At 37.4% G+C, this 20,536-nt stretch overlaps 2 protein-coding genes across 2 annotated transcripts; both read left to right on the top strand.

Moving 5' to 3' along the window:
* The first annotated feature begins 1,749 nt into the window (after window positions 1–1,749).
* Window positions 1,750–9,949, top strand: LOC100891312 (deoxyribonuclease-1). The gene is made up of 9 exons (XM_003725158.3): window positions 1,750–2,032; window positions 3,030–3,118; window positions 4,336–4,419; window positions 4,889–4,995; window positions 5,265–5,377; window positions 6,325–6,479; window positions 6,780–6,870; window positions 8,458–8,507; window positions 8,818–9,949. Exons 1-8 carry the CDS (start codon window positions 1,874–1,876, stop codon window positions 8,503–8,505), a joined length of 846 nt encoding a protein of 281 aa, XP_003725206.2. The 5' UTR covers window positions 1,750–1,873; the 3' UTR covers window positions 8,506–8,507; window positions 8,818–9,949.
* A 3,395-nt stretch (window positions 9,950–13,344) lies between these two features.
* On the top strand, window positions 13,345–20,254 carry LOC100889792 (deoxyribonuclease-1). The gene is made up of 9 exons (XM_003725151.3): window positions 13,345–13,447; window positions 13,863–14,027; window positions 14,673–14,761; window positions 15,885–15,968; window positions 16,631–16,731; window positions 17,258–17,370; window positions 18,027–18,181; window positions 19,295–19,382; window positions 19,788–20,254. Exons 2-9 carry the CDS (start codon window positions 13,878–13,880, stop codon window positions 19,833–19,835), a joined length of 828 nt encoding a protein of 275 aa, XP_003725199.1. The 5' UTR covers window positions 13,345–13,447; window positions 13,863–13,877; the 3' UTR covers window positions 19,836–20,254.
* The last annotated feature ends 282 nt before the right edge of the window (window positions 20,255–20,536 follow it).

Here is a 20,536-nt window from a genome sequence, read left to right as displayed (position 1 = left end):
AAATTTAAAAACGTGCCATAATCTTTTTTCTTAATTTATCTGTAAATATAATGTCCCATTTTTCAAACAAATTAAAACAATATACTGCTGTTTTGGTGCACTTTGTTCCATTGTACCCCCCCCCCCCCTCCCCTACCTCCATTGTGTATCTTTGAAGAATTGCTATAAGAGGTGCTCCGTGCTATTATGAAGAGTGTTAAAGTCTTCTTTTGTTTGCCTATATCATTTCCTCAATGCTATATTGTGTTCGTTTGAAACATTCAGTTGCTACAACAAAATGTTTCTTTTTCTTGATTTTAGGCATTGTACAGTTGATCCGGCTTGGGCAACATGATCCGCGGATTATGAGATGAAACAAACATATTTGTCTCTCTCTCTCTCTCTATCTATCTTTTGATTTTAATATCTATAGTTATCTATGTCTTCTTCACAATTCTGGACCTCTCCCTCACTCCGCTCCCCCCCCCCCTCTCTCTCTCTCTCTCTCTCTCTATCTCCCCCTCTCCCCTTCTCATTCACCCGATCCACCGCAACTGAAAACGATAGCATAGATGGGAGATGTCCGAGATGGTAATACTTATGAACGTCAAATTATTTAATTTGGCTGGATTGCATAGTCCATTTTCTACAGTTTTCTCTATTGACATCCTTCATGTATTCTGTTGCAATTAAATCGACACCTGGTTGTTTGATCAGATGTTGTAACAAGATATGACTACATTAATTTAGTACGGGAATTGTGGAATCCAAAATCAGCGATGTATTTGGTGGGGTGGGTGCAGGGAGGGGCTAGTTTTTCCTCTCCCTCCTCCGCGAAGTACGGAAGCTTTGACATTGTAATAAATTATTAGAGAAAGAAGACGATTCGTTGTACCGTTCCCCAAAATAATCCTCGTCTGAATTATGTTCCCCCCCCCCCCCCCTCGCGCGGAAGCTTTTACGTTTCATTAAATCATTAGAGAAAGAAGACGATTCGTTGTGTCGTTATCGACTCGTGATCTTCGTCTAAATTTAGTTTCCTCCCGCGCGAAGCGCGAAAGATTTTACGTTTCATTAAATCTTTAGAGAAAAAAGACGATTTGTTGTACCGTTCTCGAAAATTATCCTCGTCCGAAGTCAGTTCCCCCTCACCTCCCCCGCGCAAAGCGCGGAAGCTTTGACGTTTCATTTATTCATTAGAGAAAAAAAGACGATTCATATTACCATTCTCGACTCTTAATCCTTGTCTGAATTCAGTTCCACCCCCCCCCCCCCCCCCCTCCTGCGCGAAGCGCGGAAGCTTTGACGTTTTATTAAATTATTAGAGAAAGAAGACGAATCGTTGTAACGTTGATCGGCGGATTATGAGATTAAACAAACCTCTCTTTCTCTATCCCTCCCCCCCCCTCTCTTTCTCTCTCTCTCTCTCTCCCCTTCTCTTTCACCCAATCAACCGCGAGACAGGCAACTGAAAACGATAGCATAGATGGGAGATGTCCGAGATGGTAATACTTATGAACGTCAAATTATTTAATTTGGCTGGATTGCATAGTCCATTTTCTACAGTTTTGTTTATTGACTTTCTCCATGTATTCTGTTGCAATTAAATCGACACCTGGATGTTTGATCAGATGTTGTATCAAGATATGACTACATTAATTTATACAGTAGGCTTGCGGGTGCAATTTAGTACGGGAATTGTGGAATCCAAAATCCCCTATATAACACCAACACTTTCGTTATTCCAACACACACCTCAAAGAGCTCTTGTTGGGTATAAGGTCAATGTAGTTGTCGTATCAATGGTTTAAGACATTCTAAGCAAAACTTGTATATTAATGATACATCGCTTTTGTTTTTCTTGACAGGTTAATTTCGAATATCGACTTCGACCATGGCTTCTATTCGTTACATCTTCGCCTCTGTCGTGGTGTTCGCGGCCTTCTTGACAGCCGCCTATGCCTGCACTGGTTCGACCATTGCAGCGTTCAACATACAAGTACTGGGTCAGAGTAAAATGGGAAAACCGGAGGTTGTCGACTACTTGAAACAGGTAACCAAGTCCTTCGTCATCATTATTTATCCACACCTTTCTTCCATTCAATGTAGTTTCTATTCATGCCATCATTCATCTTTCAAGTACAGGAATGTCAGTATCTTTTTTGATACTCCTCTCATTTTGGATTCAATACGTTACACGTTGCTTCCACTTCACACAATTTCTATTTTTTCCTTCAAAATGATACTAACGAATATTTTCATTGATAATAATACTCGAAATTGTCTCTCTTTTTAATGACAAAAGAGATTGCCACGGTCTTTATATTACGCAGTCATGAAAATAATTCCAATTAACATTTTTGGAGCTCTTTTTTTTTCTTCATCACTCTCCAGTGACATTGGGCAGCTATTCATCTTTTGACATTTGAAGTTGATCATCTTTAAGTGAGGAAATTATTGAGATATAATACCGTGTTGCTAGGAAATTAAATTGTTTGGACGTCAGAGTTAACTCTTGCTATCAAAATAATTATACCACTCAGGGACTCAGGGATGTAGGTAACCCTTCTCCTACCAGCTTTGAAGCCTTATTTTACCATTTTAACAACCTTACCCTTTGGGGGTTTTACTCACAACCAGGAGACTGACATCAGGGCCCCGTCTTACAAAGAGTTACGATTGATCTCAATCAGTCGCAAGTCCTCCAATCAATTGCAAGTTTGCAGTCTCCTATCTCTTATGAACATAGTTGCGATTGATATTATATCAATCGCAACTGTTCATAAGACGGTGCCCTGACCGATAAATCACTTCGTCCCAGAGGGTTTGACCGTTAAACTTAAGTAGGGATAAAGTTTAGGACAACAAAAGAAACCTGTACAAATAAGTTGAAAGGTAATTGGTAATCATCAAAGTTCACTTTTAAAATTGAAAAATGCTCAGGCTAACTCATCTTATGTAATACATGTACATCACTGTTTACGTTTATTTGAATATTTTAATTGTTCATTGTGTTTAAAAAAACAACCTCTTATTTATATATTATTTAGATCATTGCTCAGTATGACTTAGTCCTCATCCAAGAAATACGAGATGTAGCAGGCACAGCTATTGTCGAGCTACTCGACGCAGTCAACAGGTAAAGATACCATGCAGTTAGCGCGGATTGTTTAATCATTATTTGTCTGGGCTTACTTCGAACCATCGGGTCATCGCGTCCGGTTGGTGTTCGCGTTGCACGACCTTTCGTAACACGAAAGCGGAAGATGACGCGACCTTTCCTAAACTTGCCCTAGGGTTTTCACAAAGTGTCGGGTAAACTGGATCAGACCATGTGTAGATGAGAGGGGCTTATTTCGCAAACATTAACTCCGAAATTTCGTGAATAAAGGGGCATGTTTTCACAAAAGGTAAGGTAACGCGACCACCCGACCCGACCCGACGCGATGATCCGATGTTTCGTAGCAAGCCATTTGTCTGTTGTGAGCCAGAAGGGTGTTAACTCTTTGTAAAAGGTATTTGGGTTAACGCCCTTTTGACTCTCAACAGCCCTAACAGTATTAGTTAATGAAAGACTCGAAGGAATAATCTGAATTTTCCTTTACTGACTTCTTTCTTTTTTTCACAGGAGTTGAAAATGGTGAAATGGTTGAGGGATCTCTTTTAATGTTATTTTTATATATTTTATTGATATTATTTCATCGTTTCCAAGGAGCTTTAGTAAGACCTACCAGATCCAAAAGTGAACTGTTAATGTCGAAACCCACGACCTTTATAGTTTAAAGCAAATGAGTAATATCAAAATAATCAATATTCTCAGCGGATTGGGTTATTAGATGTGCATCTTCATTAACTCTTTTAGAGATTCTAATTGTGAAATAATGAATATTTAATAACAATAATAATAATAATTATTATTATCTTGTTAAAGTCCACTCCAAATTTTATTAAGTTAAACCGAAAATGGAAATTCTTTTTGCCCGATTGATCGTGAGCCCGGCAGCCACTGAGCAGCGCCATATCGACGTTGCTCTATCCCTTATTGTTGAACGCCAAACAAGGTAGCAGCAACTCCCGTCTAACGTCTTTTGGTATGACGCGGCCGGGGTTCGAACCCACGACCTCCCGGTTGTGAGGCGGACGCTCTACTGACTGAGCCAACACAAATTAGGTTGTCGGATGTCGCCAAGTGCTATTTTCTGGTCATTAATCATCTCTTCATACTCACTGTATATACCTTTGAAATATATAACGATTTTGATAAATCCATGGATTCGTGAGTTAAAAGAAAGAAAGAGAGGTCATCACATATCTATTCACCTTATATATTTATTCACTTTTTTAAATCTTCCTCAGTCAACCTGGCTCGAATTTCAAGATGACGCTAGGGCCACGGGTCGGGCGCAGTAGTAGCAAGGAGCAATACGCTTATTTCTACAGGTATGACTTACATTGCATCACAATTAATGTTTCACATGTTCTTAAGGTTAAAATAGTCTTGTGCTGATTGTGGGTTTTTTGTCAAGGATATCATAATACACAAATTAATAATTGATTAGTGAATTAATGAGTGATAGAAAAATGAATAAATAAATCAATATAGAATGAAGGAAAACACAGATATATACACACCTTAGAATAATTTAACAAGCTTAAGGATGGTAAGTTCTTCTTTTCTTACATTTTGAACTAATCATATTTGTATTTCTCCTCAAATAACCGCTACCATGGTCATGACTGAAGCATGTATACCTGATTTTCCCCCCCCCTCTCTCTCTCTCTCTTCTCCCTCCCTCTCGCTCGCTCTCCATCTACTTTCTTTGTTATAATTGATCAATCGTCTTGTGTTTTTATATACCTTGTGTTGGTCATCAATTTCATCTATCCATTCGTTTTCATCATTAAACAGGGAAGATAAATTCCAAGCGTTGGACTCATTTTCTTACGACGATCAAACGGATGGTTTTGAAAGGGAACCGTTCGTCGTTCTCTTCGAAAACCTGGACAAGGGGGCAGGTAAGTAGAAAATCAATCCAAGTTTGTTCGTTTGTTTCTATATTTTGTTTGTTCCAGCTCCTTCGGAGAGCAGTATTTATTTTGAAAGACTATCCCATATAAAGTAGACTATCACAGATGAACAATCAACGTAAAAATACTTTAAACCTTTTGTGAGCTTTTTGATGATCAGACATATAATGAAATCTTTTTTTATCAAGACCAATGTGCATGTAAATTAAGTTCATATCATAAAGGATCTCTGTTGTCAAAATGATAAATCCTTCCAGCGGTTTCCAAGTTCTCTATAATCGGACTCCATTCTAAGCCCACTGATGCTGTGAACGAGGTGGATTTGTTGGTCGATGTCTATGCCGCTAGCAAAAAGAGATTTGGTGTCGAAGTAAGTATGTTATGTCCCTTATTACTGGTTGGGGGCTCAATCGGCCTGTGCCCCTACCCCCCCCCCCCTCTTTAAGGCAATATGTCATTCCATTCCATAAGAATGTCTTTATCTGATTGTTTTCGATGTGATCGTGCTTCCTAAACCTTTGAAAAATGCCGTATCCTAATCCTAACCCTGTCCCTTGCTGCGGCTCGACCCGAAACGCGTTGCTTCATTAACTGCTAAATCTGTTCAAGTTTTATTATGGATGTGTTTATTGGGCATAAGAAGGAAGATACATTTTCGGTTTCATAACAAATTTTGGAGTAATACTCGTTTTTTTTCTCTGTCCAATAACAATAACAACAATAAATACACATGGTGGCTTTTTGATTCTAGCGCTGATGTCCGTCACGCCGTGACGCTCCAGGCGCTACAATATTTCCCTAGTCATAGCCGACCGGCCAAAGATAAGTAGTGCTATAGCATTTCGAGTGCCATTTACATATCTGGGCGGAGAGCCGGCAAACGTGGATCAATAACTTGCTAAAGGATGTATTGGTAGTGCCAGCCTAATAAGGCAACCCTCATGGTTAAGGGTCAAGTGAATGAACAACTTCACCACGACACCTCCAGCTCTCCCCCTCTCTGTATCTATCTCCCACCCCCTCTCTCTCCCTCATATTTTACCCCATTCTCCTCTCGTTTTTTGTTATTTCTGTCCCTCTATCTCTAACATGCCCATTTTATTCTACATTAACTAAAAATGTGGTCATGAAGATAGTACCCTCCCCCCCCCCCACCCCTTCCCCCCCCCCCCAAAAAAAAAAAACAACAATAAAACAATAAAAAAATAGGTCCTCGTATGCAAGCAGAAACGGATTTATGGTGCTAAAATAATCAAATACAACAAGAATGAATTATCATTCTATACAATGGAATGAATGGACTTCTCTTTTTGATAGGATTCCATACTAATGGGAGATTTCAATGCCGACTGCAGCTATCTTACTCGTACGGAGTTTGAGACCGTGCGTCTTTGGACGGATACGAGTTTTCAATGGCTCATCCCCAGCTCAGCTGATACGACCGTCAAATCTACAGACTGTGCTTATGACAGGTATTCTCAATCCTTCCATTTCAGCAGCATGAATAACACCTTTATAACCGTAATTATGGAAGACTATGTTTATATGTTCATAATTTACATTAACACCACCCTAAAAATTTGTTCTGGGTAGCTAATTATTAATATGACACCCTGATAAACCTCAGACGTACACGCACATTAGTCTTCAGTTTAGTATTCTTAATAATGATGAATAGGCTTTGAACAATGTCAAAATGTCCCTCTTTTCTATTGCGGATTCTTATCTGGGTTTTTTTAATATAAAGATTGTATCTTTTGTTTGTTTTCAAGGATTGTGCTTGCTGGTCAAAATTTGATTGCGAACAGCAAGGATGCAGGAATATTCAACTACCATGAAAGATATGGTATAACCACTGACTTGGTACGTCATTGCATATTCGGGCCCTTGTATTATAAATTGATTCGAATTGATCGCAACTTAAAAATCCATCGCAACTCCAGTCTCTTAAGTACACAGTTGCGATTAATTTCAATTTGCGATTGATTTGAATCAATCGTAACTCTTTCTGATAAAGGGCCCTGTTCTTTCTTTATTTCATTTTTATTTGTTTACTCTAGATACTTTTTGTTTCTCTCTCTCTCTCTCTCTTTAACTCAGCTTTGCATGGTTAAGAGGGAGGTTCGGTCCAGATGCAATATTACTAAAAATAGGAAAATGTGTTTAGTTATCAAACTTGTATTTACCCTCCTTACATTCATATTATCTTTACTATCAGGCGCGCCGGAAGCAGTTTGGGATGGGGGGGGGGGGCAAACATGCCAGGGGCTCACCTTTCAGGGGCAGTGGCGCAATGAGTAAAACCGTTTGGAAGGGGGGGCAGAAGAAAAATCTGCATCACCACCACTCTTGTTACATGGCCCCGTGGAACGTTTTTCAAAGTGGAGTATTACCGATCAGGTAGAGCGGAGTAAATTGGAGTGGGGTTCTTGGGCCTGAGCCCCGGCAGGGGTCAAGGGGCTGAGCCCCCGGAAGCTCATGGTTTTTAGGCATTAAATTACGGACAGATAAGCTCAGGGGTTTTAGGTATTTAATTATGGTCAAATGAGCATCCAGGGGCCCCACTTAGAGCCCTTGAAGGGTTCCGGGGGCAGAGCCCCAGAAGCTCAGTGGGTTTTAGGTATTTAATTACGGTCAGATGATCATCCAGTGGACCGCGTTATGGCCCTTGGTGGGGTCCAGGGGGCGGAGCCCCCGTAAGCTCAGGGGTTTTAGGCATTCAATTACGGTCAGATGAGCATATTTTGATACCTCATTTGTGACATTGGCAGGTCACTTATTTTTTCTCTCTCTCTTTCTTTCTTTTTCTCTGTAACATACTTTTTCAAAAAGTGAGGGGGGCTTGTGCCCCTGAGCCCAGCCGTTCTGCAGGCCCTGACATGAAGACTTCTAAATAAGCATATTTGTCGCCCGACTGCAAATTTGGGAATTTCTAATTTTGCAACAAACGCATAAAAAGTATGACTTACAAAAAAATAGAGAAAAAATATCAGAAAAATCATGTCATTTCAGCAATATTTTGTAAATCACTGGTATCGAATTAGAAATACCCCCCCCCCCCTCAGTACGCCAGCATTCAGGGGCTCATGTCTTCTCACCCCTAAAAATATAATGGGGGCAAAATGCCCAATTTTTGGGTTGGGGGTTATTGCCCCCTGCCCCCCCCCCCCCCCCCCCCATTTCCGCCTATGTTTCCTATCATCAAATTTTTCTCACTCTCATGGGACAATCTTCTATTTGAGATATTGTTTCTTTATAATTTATATACGTATAATTATCAATCACTATACATTATGTAACATTTTACTCATCACCTCTTCCCAACGCAGGTTCTCTACTTGAAATCAATGATTCGCTTTTTAGTTATATTTCGTTTATAATTATTCATATATACAGGGTATACAAAATGTGTGATATTTGTCTGTATTGTTCTTCTATGTTTGTTCGTAGGCTGAAGATATCAGTGATCACTACCCAGTCTACTTCACTATCAATTAAAGGTAAGTGAACCCATCAATTTTAGTTTTGAAAATAATTACTCTGCTTAACATTGTGTATAAGCAAGCATATTCGCCATTTACAATGACATGTTTTCTCCAAGGATGCAATTGCACATGCAGAGAGAAAAACACCATCTGCAAAAGTATGCGAATCGTGTTTTATGATCATGGTTATTTCGATTAACTTAATCCACTAAGTTCAATTAGAAGCCTGATACAAAATGATGATAAGGCTTTTGAGGTCTCTTTTTTTTCTTTTTTCATTCGACTTATATTCATTTTTTGTTTTGTTTTTTTTTTTCATTTTCAGACGATGTTACTCTCATCATATGAGGAAAATTGACTGAAAACTGGTGATCATCTTTCTGTCGTATCAAATCGTGTCATTATGGACGATTGATTAATTCCTTTTGATTTTTTTTTAAATTTCTCTCTTATGGACTGCAATAGAAATAATCATTATTTGATTCATGGATCAAAAGATCTTGCAAAAAATTAGCAGGAAAAAGCCTTCTGATTCAATTATTAAGATAGTGTGTTATTTAGCGTATGCCTCATAACTTGTAAGTTAAAAGATCAGCAATTGAGAATTTTCTCAAGGTTTACAAAGAGGAGTAAAGTACGAAATTGCCGTATATAGAAACGGGGGTTCCCAGTCATCCGTGATGATTTACTATTAAGACGCCCCCTCCCCTTCCCCTGTCACCGGATGAAATATCAATACTGCTGCTAGTAGACCATCAATAAAAACCGACATCCTTGTTGAAGGACTGCCCCCCCCCCTCTCAAATCCGCTCATGCCGCTGTTGGTTACAAGTGCAGGTAGTCTTTAGAAAATTTTGAATTTGACGAGAGATTAAGGTCACAGCACTTCGTACGTATCCTTGCATGTAACATTCAAGTGTTTGTTTCACAAAATCCTCAAGGTCAATCGTAGTGCTCTTTCGGTTCAAGGTTTCATTTGCTGCCTACAATTTCTAGAAGAAAAAAAATTATAAAATGTAAATGCATATATTATACTCGCTTTAACTTCATGAACTTGCCGGAACAAAAGTATTTAAAACATCAACCATGATTCAAATTTTCCTCATTGACCAGCCTGTAAATTCATTCTAAACTATAAAACCCGTTTTCTAAACAGATGTAAACACAAAGTTATGTGTATACCCCTCTTGCTTCATTATTTGATCTTTGGCAAAGATTATTCATCTTGAAAGAGCGCAATAGGATTGAAAAATATTTTGTAAACGGGGCTTGTATTGTTTCACTATCCTATCGTGTTTTAAGTTAACAATGTTGAAACACAGTGAGACAGATAATGTATAGTTTGATTATACCGGTATTAGGAAAAGTATTGTTCACAATATTGAAATAAGTTATTAGGGGTTAGCGATCGAAGATGGAATAAAAGAAATGATGATTAAATTGAATAAACTTCTTGAATGACAAAAACCTCTCGATCAAAATGCTTGTGCATATTTTGCTCTATATTGATTGATTGATTGATTGATTCTTTGCTTGATTTGTTGTTCTTTTTGGATGATGTAATGATTGATAGATGGATGGATTGATTGATTGATTGATTGATTGATTGATTGATTGATTCCTTGGTTGGTTGTTTTATTGAGTGACTTAGTTGATTGATTGGTTTATTGATTAATTGATTGGTTGGTTGGCTGATTGATTGAATTATTGATGTATTGATTGGCTGATATTATTGACTAACTGATTGATTTGGCCGATCTGTTGATTTATCTTTTGTTTCTGCTTTATTGACTAATTAACCTTGGCCTGTTTGAAATTCTCATAGAGCGTAATTAATAAATATGTTTTTGAAAATAACGCAAACCTGAAGGGAAAAAGGAAAAGGCGTCCAATTCGTTTGCCTTCAACTCTTACCGTACGTCATTATTAATCCACACATGTCATGCGTGGGACAAAGTGTATTTTTCAGGTGAATGAACTTATTTAAATCCTCCCAACCATCTGTGTATTATAAGGTTAAGATAAAACACCAATATTGATTTGAGATGATTGATGATAATTTGTTTGTATCTGTATTAAATATCCTTATCATGGTTACCCGATATTTACGAAGATAATTTGTTCACGTGGTTGGCTCGGGTCATTGGCGTTCAAACTACTACTGTATATAGTCCTGTTCGTGATAACCGTATATTATTATGTGAGTTTGTAGGGGATAGCGACGGACCGTCCGTGACATCGGTTTTCTTCTTATTATTATTATTAATAGTAGTAGTAGTAATAGGTGTAGTAGTAGTTGAAGTAGTAGTAGTAGTAGTAGTAGTAGTAGTAGTAGTAGTAGTAGTAGTAGTAGTAGTAGTAGTAGTATATACTAGTAGTAGTAATAGTAGTAGCAGTAGTAGTAGTAGTAGTAGTAGTAGTAGTAGTAGTAGTAGTAGTAGTAGTAGTATTGTTTTCAGTTTTGAAACCTATCTTCAGACGTCTTTGAGTCATGAGGATGATAAACGTCAAAAAGACATCTTCTCACCCTGGTCAATCTAATTCTAAATTTTGTTCACTTTTTATGCCTCCGCCACCGAAGGTGGTGCCGGAGGCTTCATGTTTTCGGGTTGTCCGTCCGTACGTCCGTACGTCCGTCCGTACGTCCGTCCCGTTTGACCGTTATCACAATATCTCAAGAACCATTTAAGATTTAAACTTAAGACTCGGGAATAGTATTTATCACCATAGGAAGACGATCTGATTAGATTTTGGAGTACGTAAGTCAAAGGTCACAGGTCACAGAGGTCAACTTATGAAATTCCTTGTATTGAGTTTGTTAGCGCGATATCTCAAGAACCATTTGAGATTTAAACTTCAAACTTAAGGATAGTATGTATCACCATAGGAAGACGATCTGATTAGATTTTGGAGCACGTATGTCAAAGGTCAAGGGTCACAGAGGTCAACTTATGAAATTCCATACATTGAGATTGTTATCATGATATCTCAAGAACCACTGGAGATTTAAATTTCAAACTTAGTGATAGTGTGTATCACTATAGGAAAACAATCTGATTACATTTTGGAGCACGTAGGTCAAAGGTCAAGGGTCATAGAGGTCAACTTATGAAATTCCATACATTGAGATTGTTATCATGATATCTCAAGAACCACTGGAGATGTAAAAACTTCAAACTTAAGGATAGTATGTATCACCATAGGAAGACGATCTGATTAGATTTTGGAGCACGTAGGTCAAAGGTCAAGGGTCACAGAGGTCAACTTATGAAATTCCATACATTGAGATTGTTATCATGATATCTCAAGAACCACTGGAGATTTAAACTCCAAACTTGTTTAAATTGCTCTATGGCGGAGGCATCATTTTCGACTGCGCGCAGTCAAAATTCCATCTAGTTTAAAAAATGTCTTCGTCTTTATATCATACTATTATAACAAAGCTCTATATTGTATCATTATAATGATATATATTATATTTCACTAAGGCGCTAACATAGCAAACATATACATGTGGTATATCTTATCAAACACGTTAAGTTAGTGAATAGGTGTAATCCTGAGATTCTTCTTTGTCCTTTTTTAAATTCTTTACACCAATGTAGAAAAATATGCCTGTGGGTAGTGAGGATCATAATTGTCGAAAAGACGTTCCTTGTCCCTGAGGTGTCATCTTGGTGGATTTTCTTTAAAATTATTCATTTAAAAAAAAAATGATATCTTCTTCTTCTTCTTCTGTTGAAGTACAGGCCACCATGTTGTTGGTGTATCTTCGTACTTTGGGGTTGTGCAGATATATATGTACAGTGATGTGGAAGATCTAATCTATGTGCGGTTAAAAAGAACAGGCGCAATCCTAGCGCAACTGTGTTTTCTGCAGTCTTTAAGCTGGCTACTGAGGTACAGGCGATTGCACTTGCAGGGAGAACGTTCCACAGTCTGATGGTGTCAGGAACGAAGGTTTTCTGATATGTGCAAGTGTGAGCTAGTGCAAGGTAGTGACAAAACAAATATAATTATGTTTATCATGTCTTATCGAACACGTTGGTGAACAGGTGTAATCCTGTGCATTGAGTAACCCATTTGTTCTATTAACACAATTTTTTTTTTTTTTTTTTGGGGGGGGGGATGACTCAGGTTGGTCTATTCTCTTTAGAGGACCTTCAGATATATGCTATCCATAATAATTTTGAGAAGTGCACCAAAGAAGAAGGCACTTAGGATAAAACAGGATTTAATGATATTTTTAACACAGCAAACGGGAGGGTTATCCGCAACTACGTCACAATCCACGGACCGACCTGCCAACTCGAGATTCGTATAGACTGAGTGATCTTATTTTTCAAACATTTATAACTTTCTCATCATTAGTCCGATTAATTTCAAACTTTCGCCATTCTTTTCATCTTATTTTTCTGCTTTCATAAAAATGAACTAATTAAAAGGGTTGGGTCGCATTGCCCTTCAATGCTTTTTCTTTACACTTCTTTACACGATTAATCCACCAACCCTTGTGAGAGGAAGAGTATTAGCTTTAATGCCAACATTTTTTTTCCTCGAATAAACCATTGAATTGAATGTGGGGGTTAAACCAACGTGTTTCCGATGAATAACAATTTTCAAAATAAATTGCATGCTAGATACACTTATAAAATAGTCATAACACCAGCAAAAAATAGTCGGTTTATTTCAAGCACCATACAAGTCATTGAAGTTGTAATTGAGCACGCATATTTTGTCTAAGCTCCTGCCAAAAAATTTAATACTAGATAAACCGAGAGATGATTTTTTTTTTCCCCTAAAAATATTAATTTCTTATCACGATGAATGATATATGATAAAATGAGTCAACACAAGATTAGGCATTGAGGACGACACACATATAAATATTACAAGCAGCTGTGACAAGCTAGTCAGTTTCTGAAATATCTTCGCGAATCGACATCGCTTCATCGGTGAGTGTATAAACGTTTAATAATACTTTTAGGATTAGTTTTGTAATATATTTCCTGTAATTAAGATCAATATTCATTTATAAAATTTTCTATTTTTTCCCTAAATCAATATATTTTTAACGACAAAATATTAAACATAATATAGAACTATCGTATATATATTTAATTTGAAGTACACTTTAAAATTATGACGAGGAGCCGTGTACTACCAATGATTATTTTTAGTTTCTTTGTTCAATCTTAGCCCTCCCAGATTATCAACCAACATCTTCGTTAATATCATCCACAGGTGGTGAAAAGAAACTATTATATGTTAACATTTCCCTTCCTTCATCTCTCTCTCTCTCTGAACAGGATTATCCACACTTAAGACAAGTCATATTTTACTTTTTGTTGTGGTTTTGTATTATTTTAGGATAAACGAGCAATCATGAAGTTCTTCCGTTCTGCTCTCACCGCTGTGACGGTGATCGCCGTTATCTGTAACGTAGTGGATGCCGTTAAGATCTGTGCTTTCAACATCCAGGTCTTGGGAACGACAAAGATGGGGAAACCCGAGGTCGTTGATGTGCTCACCCAGGTATGATTAATAATCATTTTTATTCGTTCGTTTTAATAAAAAGTTTTAATTAAAGGTTATAACTTGAAAAACAAAATATTCAAAAGTTTTAATTTATTATCATATGTGCAAAATACGCAGTTTATCTAATATTTATGCAAGCAGAAAATCGCAAACTTATGTTTCATAAAGTCTCTATTCTTTGTATTTTCAAAAGATTAATCCATAACCGATTAAACATGGAAAAGTATTGAAAAAAAAAAATCTATACAATTTTGAAAACACTGTTATTCAAGAAAACGAAACATGTTTTATTTGAACTTTGTAAGGATGCTACGATGTTATTTCAATTGATTGTGGATGATTGATTAATTTGTTCAAAAGCATATATTCATCAATAAATTCATTTTACAACAAAAATAATAATAATAATAATTTGTAGGCTGATCGCCAATTCAATCTCTCTCTCTCTCTCTCTCTCGAAATATATATATATCTTACTTTAAATCTTTCTCTCACTTTTCTCCATCTCTCACTATATAAGTCCTTATGTCTTTCCCGTCTCTCTCCCTCTTTCTCTCTCTCTCTCTCTCTCCCCTCACTTGTTTATGTTACGTATAATTCCCAAGTATGTTAAATTTGCTTTCTCCCTTGTTCCTCGTTTAGATAATCACGAGATATGATATGGTTCTGATCCAAGAAATTAGAGACAGTTCGGGAGATGCAATCGTCGATCTGTTGGATGCGGTGAATTCGTAAGTAGTGTTCTACGCTGTTTTTTTTAGTGATTCATGTTTTTATTGAATTGAAAACACGTGAACAGATGGCCTAAAGATAACGAAACACCTTAAATCTAAATAATGCGAGCGCGCGGAGTGAGCGACGAATAAATACACTTTAATTATTTGTAATACTATTTCCTCTTGAAATTAAATACCCTACCCTAACGATTTCTAATATATGGTGTTTCACGAAATCGAAATATAATTCTTGATGCATCCAAATTACTCTTACGGCACCCCTGTTGAAAAAAAGCTGCTTTATACTATCCACTCCTTTTCCCTCTTCTCTTAATACGGGGATGGACAGCGATAAAACCTGTCATGACAATTTTGAAACTCCATATAATGCAGGACGATACCTTTGAACATTTGTCCATGAGGAGGACTCCCCCTTTCGTCATCGATCCCCGTGTTTTTTTTTTTTGGGCGGGGGCAGTAGCCCCTAAGCCCCCTATCATAACGCCAGTGAGTTTGATTTAGTTTGTTAAGTTTAGCCTAGCATACACATTTTGAATGTTGATCATATTTCACAAAGAATGTAATTTGCCTCCAAAACCTTCATACTAAGTTACTTTTATTGTAAAGTTTAAGATATTTGAATAAAATCAGTGAAAAAATAAAAAATCGGTCAAGGAATAAGGAAATTAAAGCTTTTTGAAATGAATAGTTACTAGAGGGCGATATTCAATTTGATGACATCATTTGTGGACAACTCTCCATGCGTTTTGTACATCAAATTTCACAATTCTTTCGTTTTCTTCGTATTTATTTGTGTTCTTGATCCGACTTCATAACATGTGAAGTAGAATATCATTTTGCATTCTATACCTTGCTTTCAGGGAGTAGATTATCTCAATCACAAGAAAGAAGGAAAAACATGAATTACGATGTACAAAAGGCATGGAGAGTTGTCCACAAATGGAACAATTATTAAAACATTAGTGACGTTGGCAAAGGCATGACATCTTTAAGCTCCTAATATCAGAAAGGCGCTTTAAAAGTGGCTTTTATATACTACTATTATCACAATTACTATTAGCATTTATTTCTACGCAACTTGAGCAGATGTCTTATATCCTCTTGTCGTCTCAATCAGTGCTTCTGGAAACCAATACAGCATGGAATTAGGCCCACGTGTTGGAAGGTCTTCAAGCAAGGAGCAATACGCCTACTTCTATAAGTAAGTTGAAACACTATACCATCGAGTAGTTATTCCTATCCTTTAACTTACGATTCGAAGAATACAATTATTTAGTTCAGTTCAGCCAGAGAGCAGTACAACCACAGTCTGGCTTGAAGGAGGCATCTCTAAATACTATAAAGCCAAATAAAGGCAAACAACCATTCCCCGGTATCTCTCTGTTCTCGTATCCCCTACCTCAATCCCACCGCTGCCACCGCCCCAATGATCATCAGAGATCATATTATGTCTTAAAGCCCCACTGTCCTACTTGTAGCTACGTGCTCCCTCTGTAGAAAACTTCCCCAATCGATGCCTGTCGGTCCCCCATGATCTCTTTTTATTATGTTAGTTGAGAGCTGAGTTAATAAGAAAGCCACCTGTCAGTGACCTCGCTGTATGGTCTAATCCCTTCTGGCCCAGTAGTCTTGAAATAGTATGTTTTCCATGATACAACATGGTTTGCATATGCTCTTTCTTTTAACCTCCCAAGACCAAGAATTATAAATGACATATTATTTGTGCCTACTAATAGACGATTGGGGGAGGAGTTCCCTTGACTATCCACACGAATCATTCACGTACATTTCGCTTGCATTTGTAATTCTCCTAAATATAAAATCTTTTTAAGGAGGTGCACTATGTATACATTTGATCCATAGGTCCAGCAAGTTTCGAGTGAAGAGTTCATTCACATTTACAGAAAGTCAAGATGAGTTTGAGAGGGAACCGTATGTGGTCCATTTCAGCAGCTTCGATACAAGTAAACTTATTCCATTGATTCTTTATTTTATAGATTCCATACATTATTCAAAATATTTTACAATTATTATACACAAAAAAAACATGTCCAATCCATGTGGTCATTATGCGAAATGTTTTTTTTCTTCTGACAGAATGATGAAAAAATAGACTTTAATTCATCATTTTGGCACAAAAATGAAAGTAACATAGAAATACTAAATGTTTAGATGATTGTAGTATCAGAGTAGATTGCAATGTATGCCGTAGATGGTGCTCTAGTGACTGTAGATTCAATAACATCAATTTTTTTTAAATCCTCTTAAACTACCGCTCAGAAATCGAATCAATTGATTTTAAAAAAAAATCAACCAGAAGGAGACAGAATATACATTTCCGTAATTATTTTATCATGTATTCTTTTGTTTGTGAAGGTGTCCCTGAATTATTCGTGCTTTTCTCCATTTCATACGATATGAGACGTGTATGTGTATATCTCGTTTGTGAAGATGTCTATTATTTGATGCATTTTTCTTTATTTTTTAAAGGTGCTTCTGAGTTTTCAGTGATTGGTCTCCATGCCAAACCAGACGATGCTGTAAGTGAGATCGATGCACTCACCGATGTATACGAACAGGCTGTTTCCAAATTGGGCACTTCGGTGAGTCTTTCTATGCTAGAAAGCTATGATTATATATGCGATCAAAAAGCATATAGTGCTTATTTGAAGTCATACTGATACTGATTGTGTAGCAGTGATAATAGCGAGAGGTTTCATTTTCACAAAGAAGATGAGGCTGGCTGAGGAAAATTTTTGCTTATTAGGATTAGAATATTGGAGGTGTTTTTCGAATGGGTATTACATGTACATCGTTATTATTTCATTTTTATGGACGGCACGCATTTTTCAAATATTATTCCTTCCATCATTAACCCCCTTCTCCCCCCCCCCCCCCCCCCCCTCCCCCACTCCTGGTGGCCGGCCCTCCCGAGATTCCCTAAATGGGAGTGGGGAAAGGGAAGCAAAAAACTTAAAATATGCCCCCAATAAAGAGACTTTTAGCAAAAGAAAATAGGGGATCCGCTCCCCCATTGTGCCATATATTCCCGGTCTACTAACATATTCAAATGTTATGCATAGTTTTTTTAACAAAGGTTGTTATTGAAAACACGAAAGCTTGCACGACATAGCAACACGTTATGTATGCAGACTGGATTCCAAGTATTGTAGTTCATTTATTGATAACAGTTTAATGTAATAACTTAATTCAATTCAATTCAATTTTATTTCTGTTTCCGACAAAACTTGATTGACAGAACTCTATCTTGATGGGTGACTTCAATGCTGACTGTAACTACGTCAAGTCCTCGGATTGGTCCGAGATCAGTCTCAAGACAGACAGCAGGTTTGATTGGCTCATCTCAGACAGTGCTGATACCACGGTCAAGTCTACTGACTGTGCATACGACAGGTAAATAATGAGAAGAGAAGAGAAGAGAAGAGAAGATAAGATAAGAGAAGAGAAGAGAAGAGAAGAGAAATGGCACTTGTACATCCGCAATGCTTGAGAGTTGTCGTGCTGCGGGAGCGACTGGCTAGGCGTATGGCACGCAACACACAGCCTTTTCACACACAACTAAAATTCTATAAACATGATTAGTTTAAAGGGCTTTAAACTAATCACCTGTACATACGACATCATTTACACACAGAAATTTCGGTGCGATCGTTAATCGTTTCGTGATACTGCTCGTAAAATGCGCAGTAGTGCCATTGCGCATTTAAGGTCATGTTATATCAATCAAAGCGCACGCTCCATCCAGTTTAAAAACGTTTAAACACGAATAACCTTTCACACACAAAATGTCAAGCTTTCTAGATACGAACTTCGTATCTGCAGCCTGCTTTTAGGGGCGTATGCATCGCGACTTCGTATCTATCCCAACATCGTATAAACGATGTTCACACAGGGAAAATTTTCTATAAACATGTTTAAAACTGTTGAGTTAAACACGTTTGTACTTATCATCTCTAGATACGATGAATTTTAGCTGTATGTGAAAAGGCTGCATGTCATGTAGGATCATTCTCAATTTTCTTCATAGCAAAGGATAACGAAACTCAAAATTTAGTGAGAAAAAAATAAAATCAAAATTATACTGATCAATCAGTCATTCTAAACTGATGTATTTTAAAGTCCCTTACGCTGGAATTATGATACCCCCCCTCCCCCTCCGCCATGAAAAGCAAATATGTCTATATCCAACCAGAATAAAAAATATCTATGGTGTCGGGATGAGGCAATGCCAAAGACGGTCTTTAGTACTACCCATCAAAAGTAGCGTCACATTTCCACATTTTCCCAGGTATAATGAAAACTTTGATTTGAGCATGTTGTATGGACGAACAACAATCCCAACATTGCAAAACTCGATCTCTGCCTAACTCTAAACAATGCCATCATTGCAAAACTCGATATCTGCCTAACTCTTGAGTAAACACCCTTGCTGGTCGGAAATATCAAATCTCAATAAGACTAGTGCTCGTTTATGATATTCGGTTTAATATTATTATACCTACACAGGATTGTACTGGCTGGTTCGGGGATGGAGAACAGAGGTGCTGGATACATCTTCAACTATCAGTCCTATTACGGCCTCTCACAGGATGAGGTAAATGAAGGAATCTCCATTATTTAAACTGATATCCTAACAATAACAATGTATTGTCAATATCTTATTTTTCAGTGATTAATATAACGTTATTTATGAGCATTACTCAAACTGTATGATGGACTAGAATTACGTCTTGTAGAAGGATTTACTATTGGCCAGCTGGAATCTGTCGAGAATTATACTACAGTATTAGCCCTATTAAAAAGTAATTATCCATGAACTCATCGTCACGAAGTTACTATATCATCGTACTTGTGTAGTTGGTTAACCCATTTTGTGTGTGAATTCTTAATACTATTGGGCAAAACGTACTTTGACCACTTTCAACCCCTTCTCTCTCTCTCTCTCTCTCTCTCTCTCACCCTCTCTTTCTCTTTCTCTCTCTCTCTCTCTCTCATACAGGCGGAGGACGTCAGTGATCACTATCCTGTTTATTTCAATCTCTACTAATACAGCTACGCATAAGTCTAACAATGAACAAGTCAATCTTTACTGATACGTACAGTTACTAATATAAGTCTAATTGTGAACACTTTAATCTCTATTGATAGAGCTACCACAAGTTTTATTATAAATACTTCAATCTTTAGTGCAGCTATACGCATAAGTCTTATTATGAATACTCAAATCTTTAAGTCTACTTATTTATATTTCAATCTTCACTGATGAAGGACGCTTAAGTTACTTAATATTATTTTCAATGATCAATGATGCAGCTACACATAATACATAATAATCTGTATTTAAGGTAGGCCTTTTTAGCATGTATCAGGATTTTGTTGAACATATTGCTCCGGTTGTCTCATTTTCGCTCGCTGGAACATTGCCAAGACAAACCACTGACCTCTACATCCTGGACGGATCATCGCCCATTCCCATTCACTATACGTTACGTACTAAAAGGCTGTATTGTCTGACCGTTCATGAATATTCATGTTTTTGCTTACCTCGGCAAAATGCTTGCCTCTACTAAATGGAAAAATTACGGTGGGGGGGGGGTTGGATGAAATGGACATAATGAACAAAGCAGAACTGATCTATGATAATTCATGCTTCTATCCTTCGTGTGCTTGACTTATAACCTTACAATCGCGTGGTAAATTGAGTCCAAAGTTCGACTTGTTGTACATGTGTTATATAGGCAATGGCGA

Source organism: Strongylocentrotus purpuratus, unplaced genomic scaffold (assembly GCF_000002235.5).
Source record: "Strongylocentrotus purpuratus isolate Spur 01 unplaced genomic scaffold, Spur_5.0 spur5_scaffold_6, whole genome shotgun sequence".
Classification (NCBI taxonomy): Eukaryota; Metazoa; Echinodermata; class Echinoidea; order Camarodonta; family Strongylocentrotidae; genus Strongylocentrotus; species Strongylocentrotus purpuratus.
The sequence above is the reverse complement of the archived record's forward strand: the minus strand, read 5'-3'. Positions and strand labels throughout refer to the sequence as shown.

Bases quoted from the DNA above. Each gene is read 5' to 3' on its own strand.
- LOC100891312 (XM_003725158.3), top strand. From the start codon at position 1,874: ATGGCTTCTATTCGTTACATCTTCGCCTCTGTCGTGGTGTTCGCGGCC. The intron at 4,420-4,888 runs GTATGACTTACA...ATCATTAAACAG, and splicing joins CAATACGCTTATTTCTACAG to GGAAGATAAATTCCAAGCGT. The intron at 6,871-8,457 runs GTACGTCATTGC...GTTTGTTCGTAG, and splicing joins ATGGTATAACCACTGACTTG to GCTGAAGATATCAGTGATCA.
- LOC100889792 (XM_003725151.3), top strand. From the start codon at position 13,878: ATGAAGTTCTTCCGTTCTGCTCTCACCGCTGTGACGGTGATCGCCGTT. The intron at 15,969-16,630 runs GTAAGTTGAAAC...TTTGATCCATAG, and splicing joins CAATACGCCTACTTCTATAA to GTCCAGCAAGTTTCGAGTGA. The intron at 17,371-18,026 runs GTGAGTCTTTCT...CTTGATTGACAG, and splicing joins TTTCCAAATTGGGCACTTCG to AACTCTATCTTGATGGGTGA.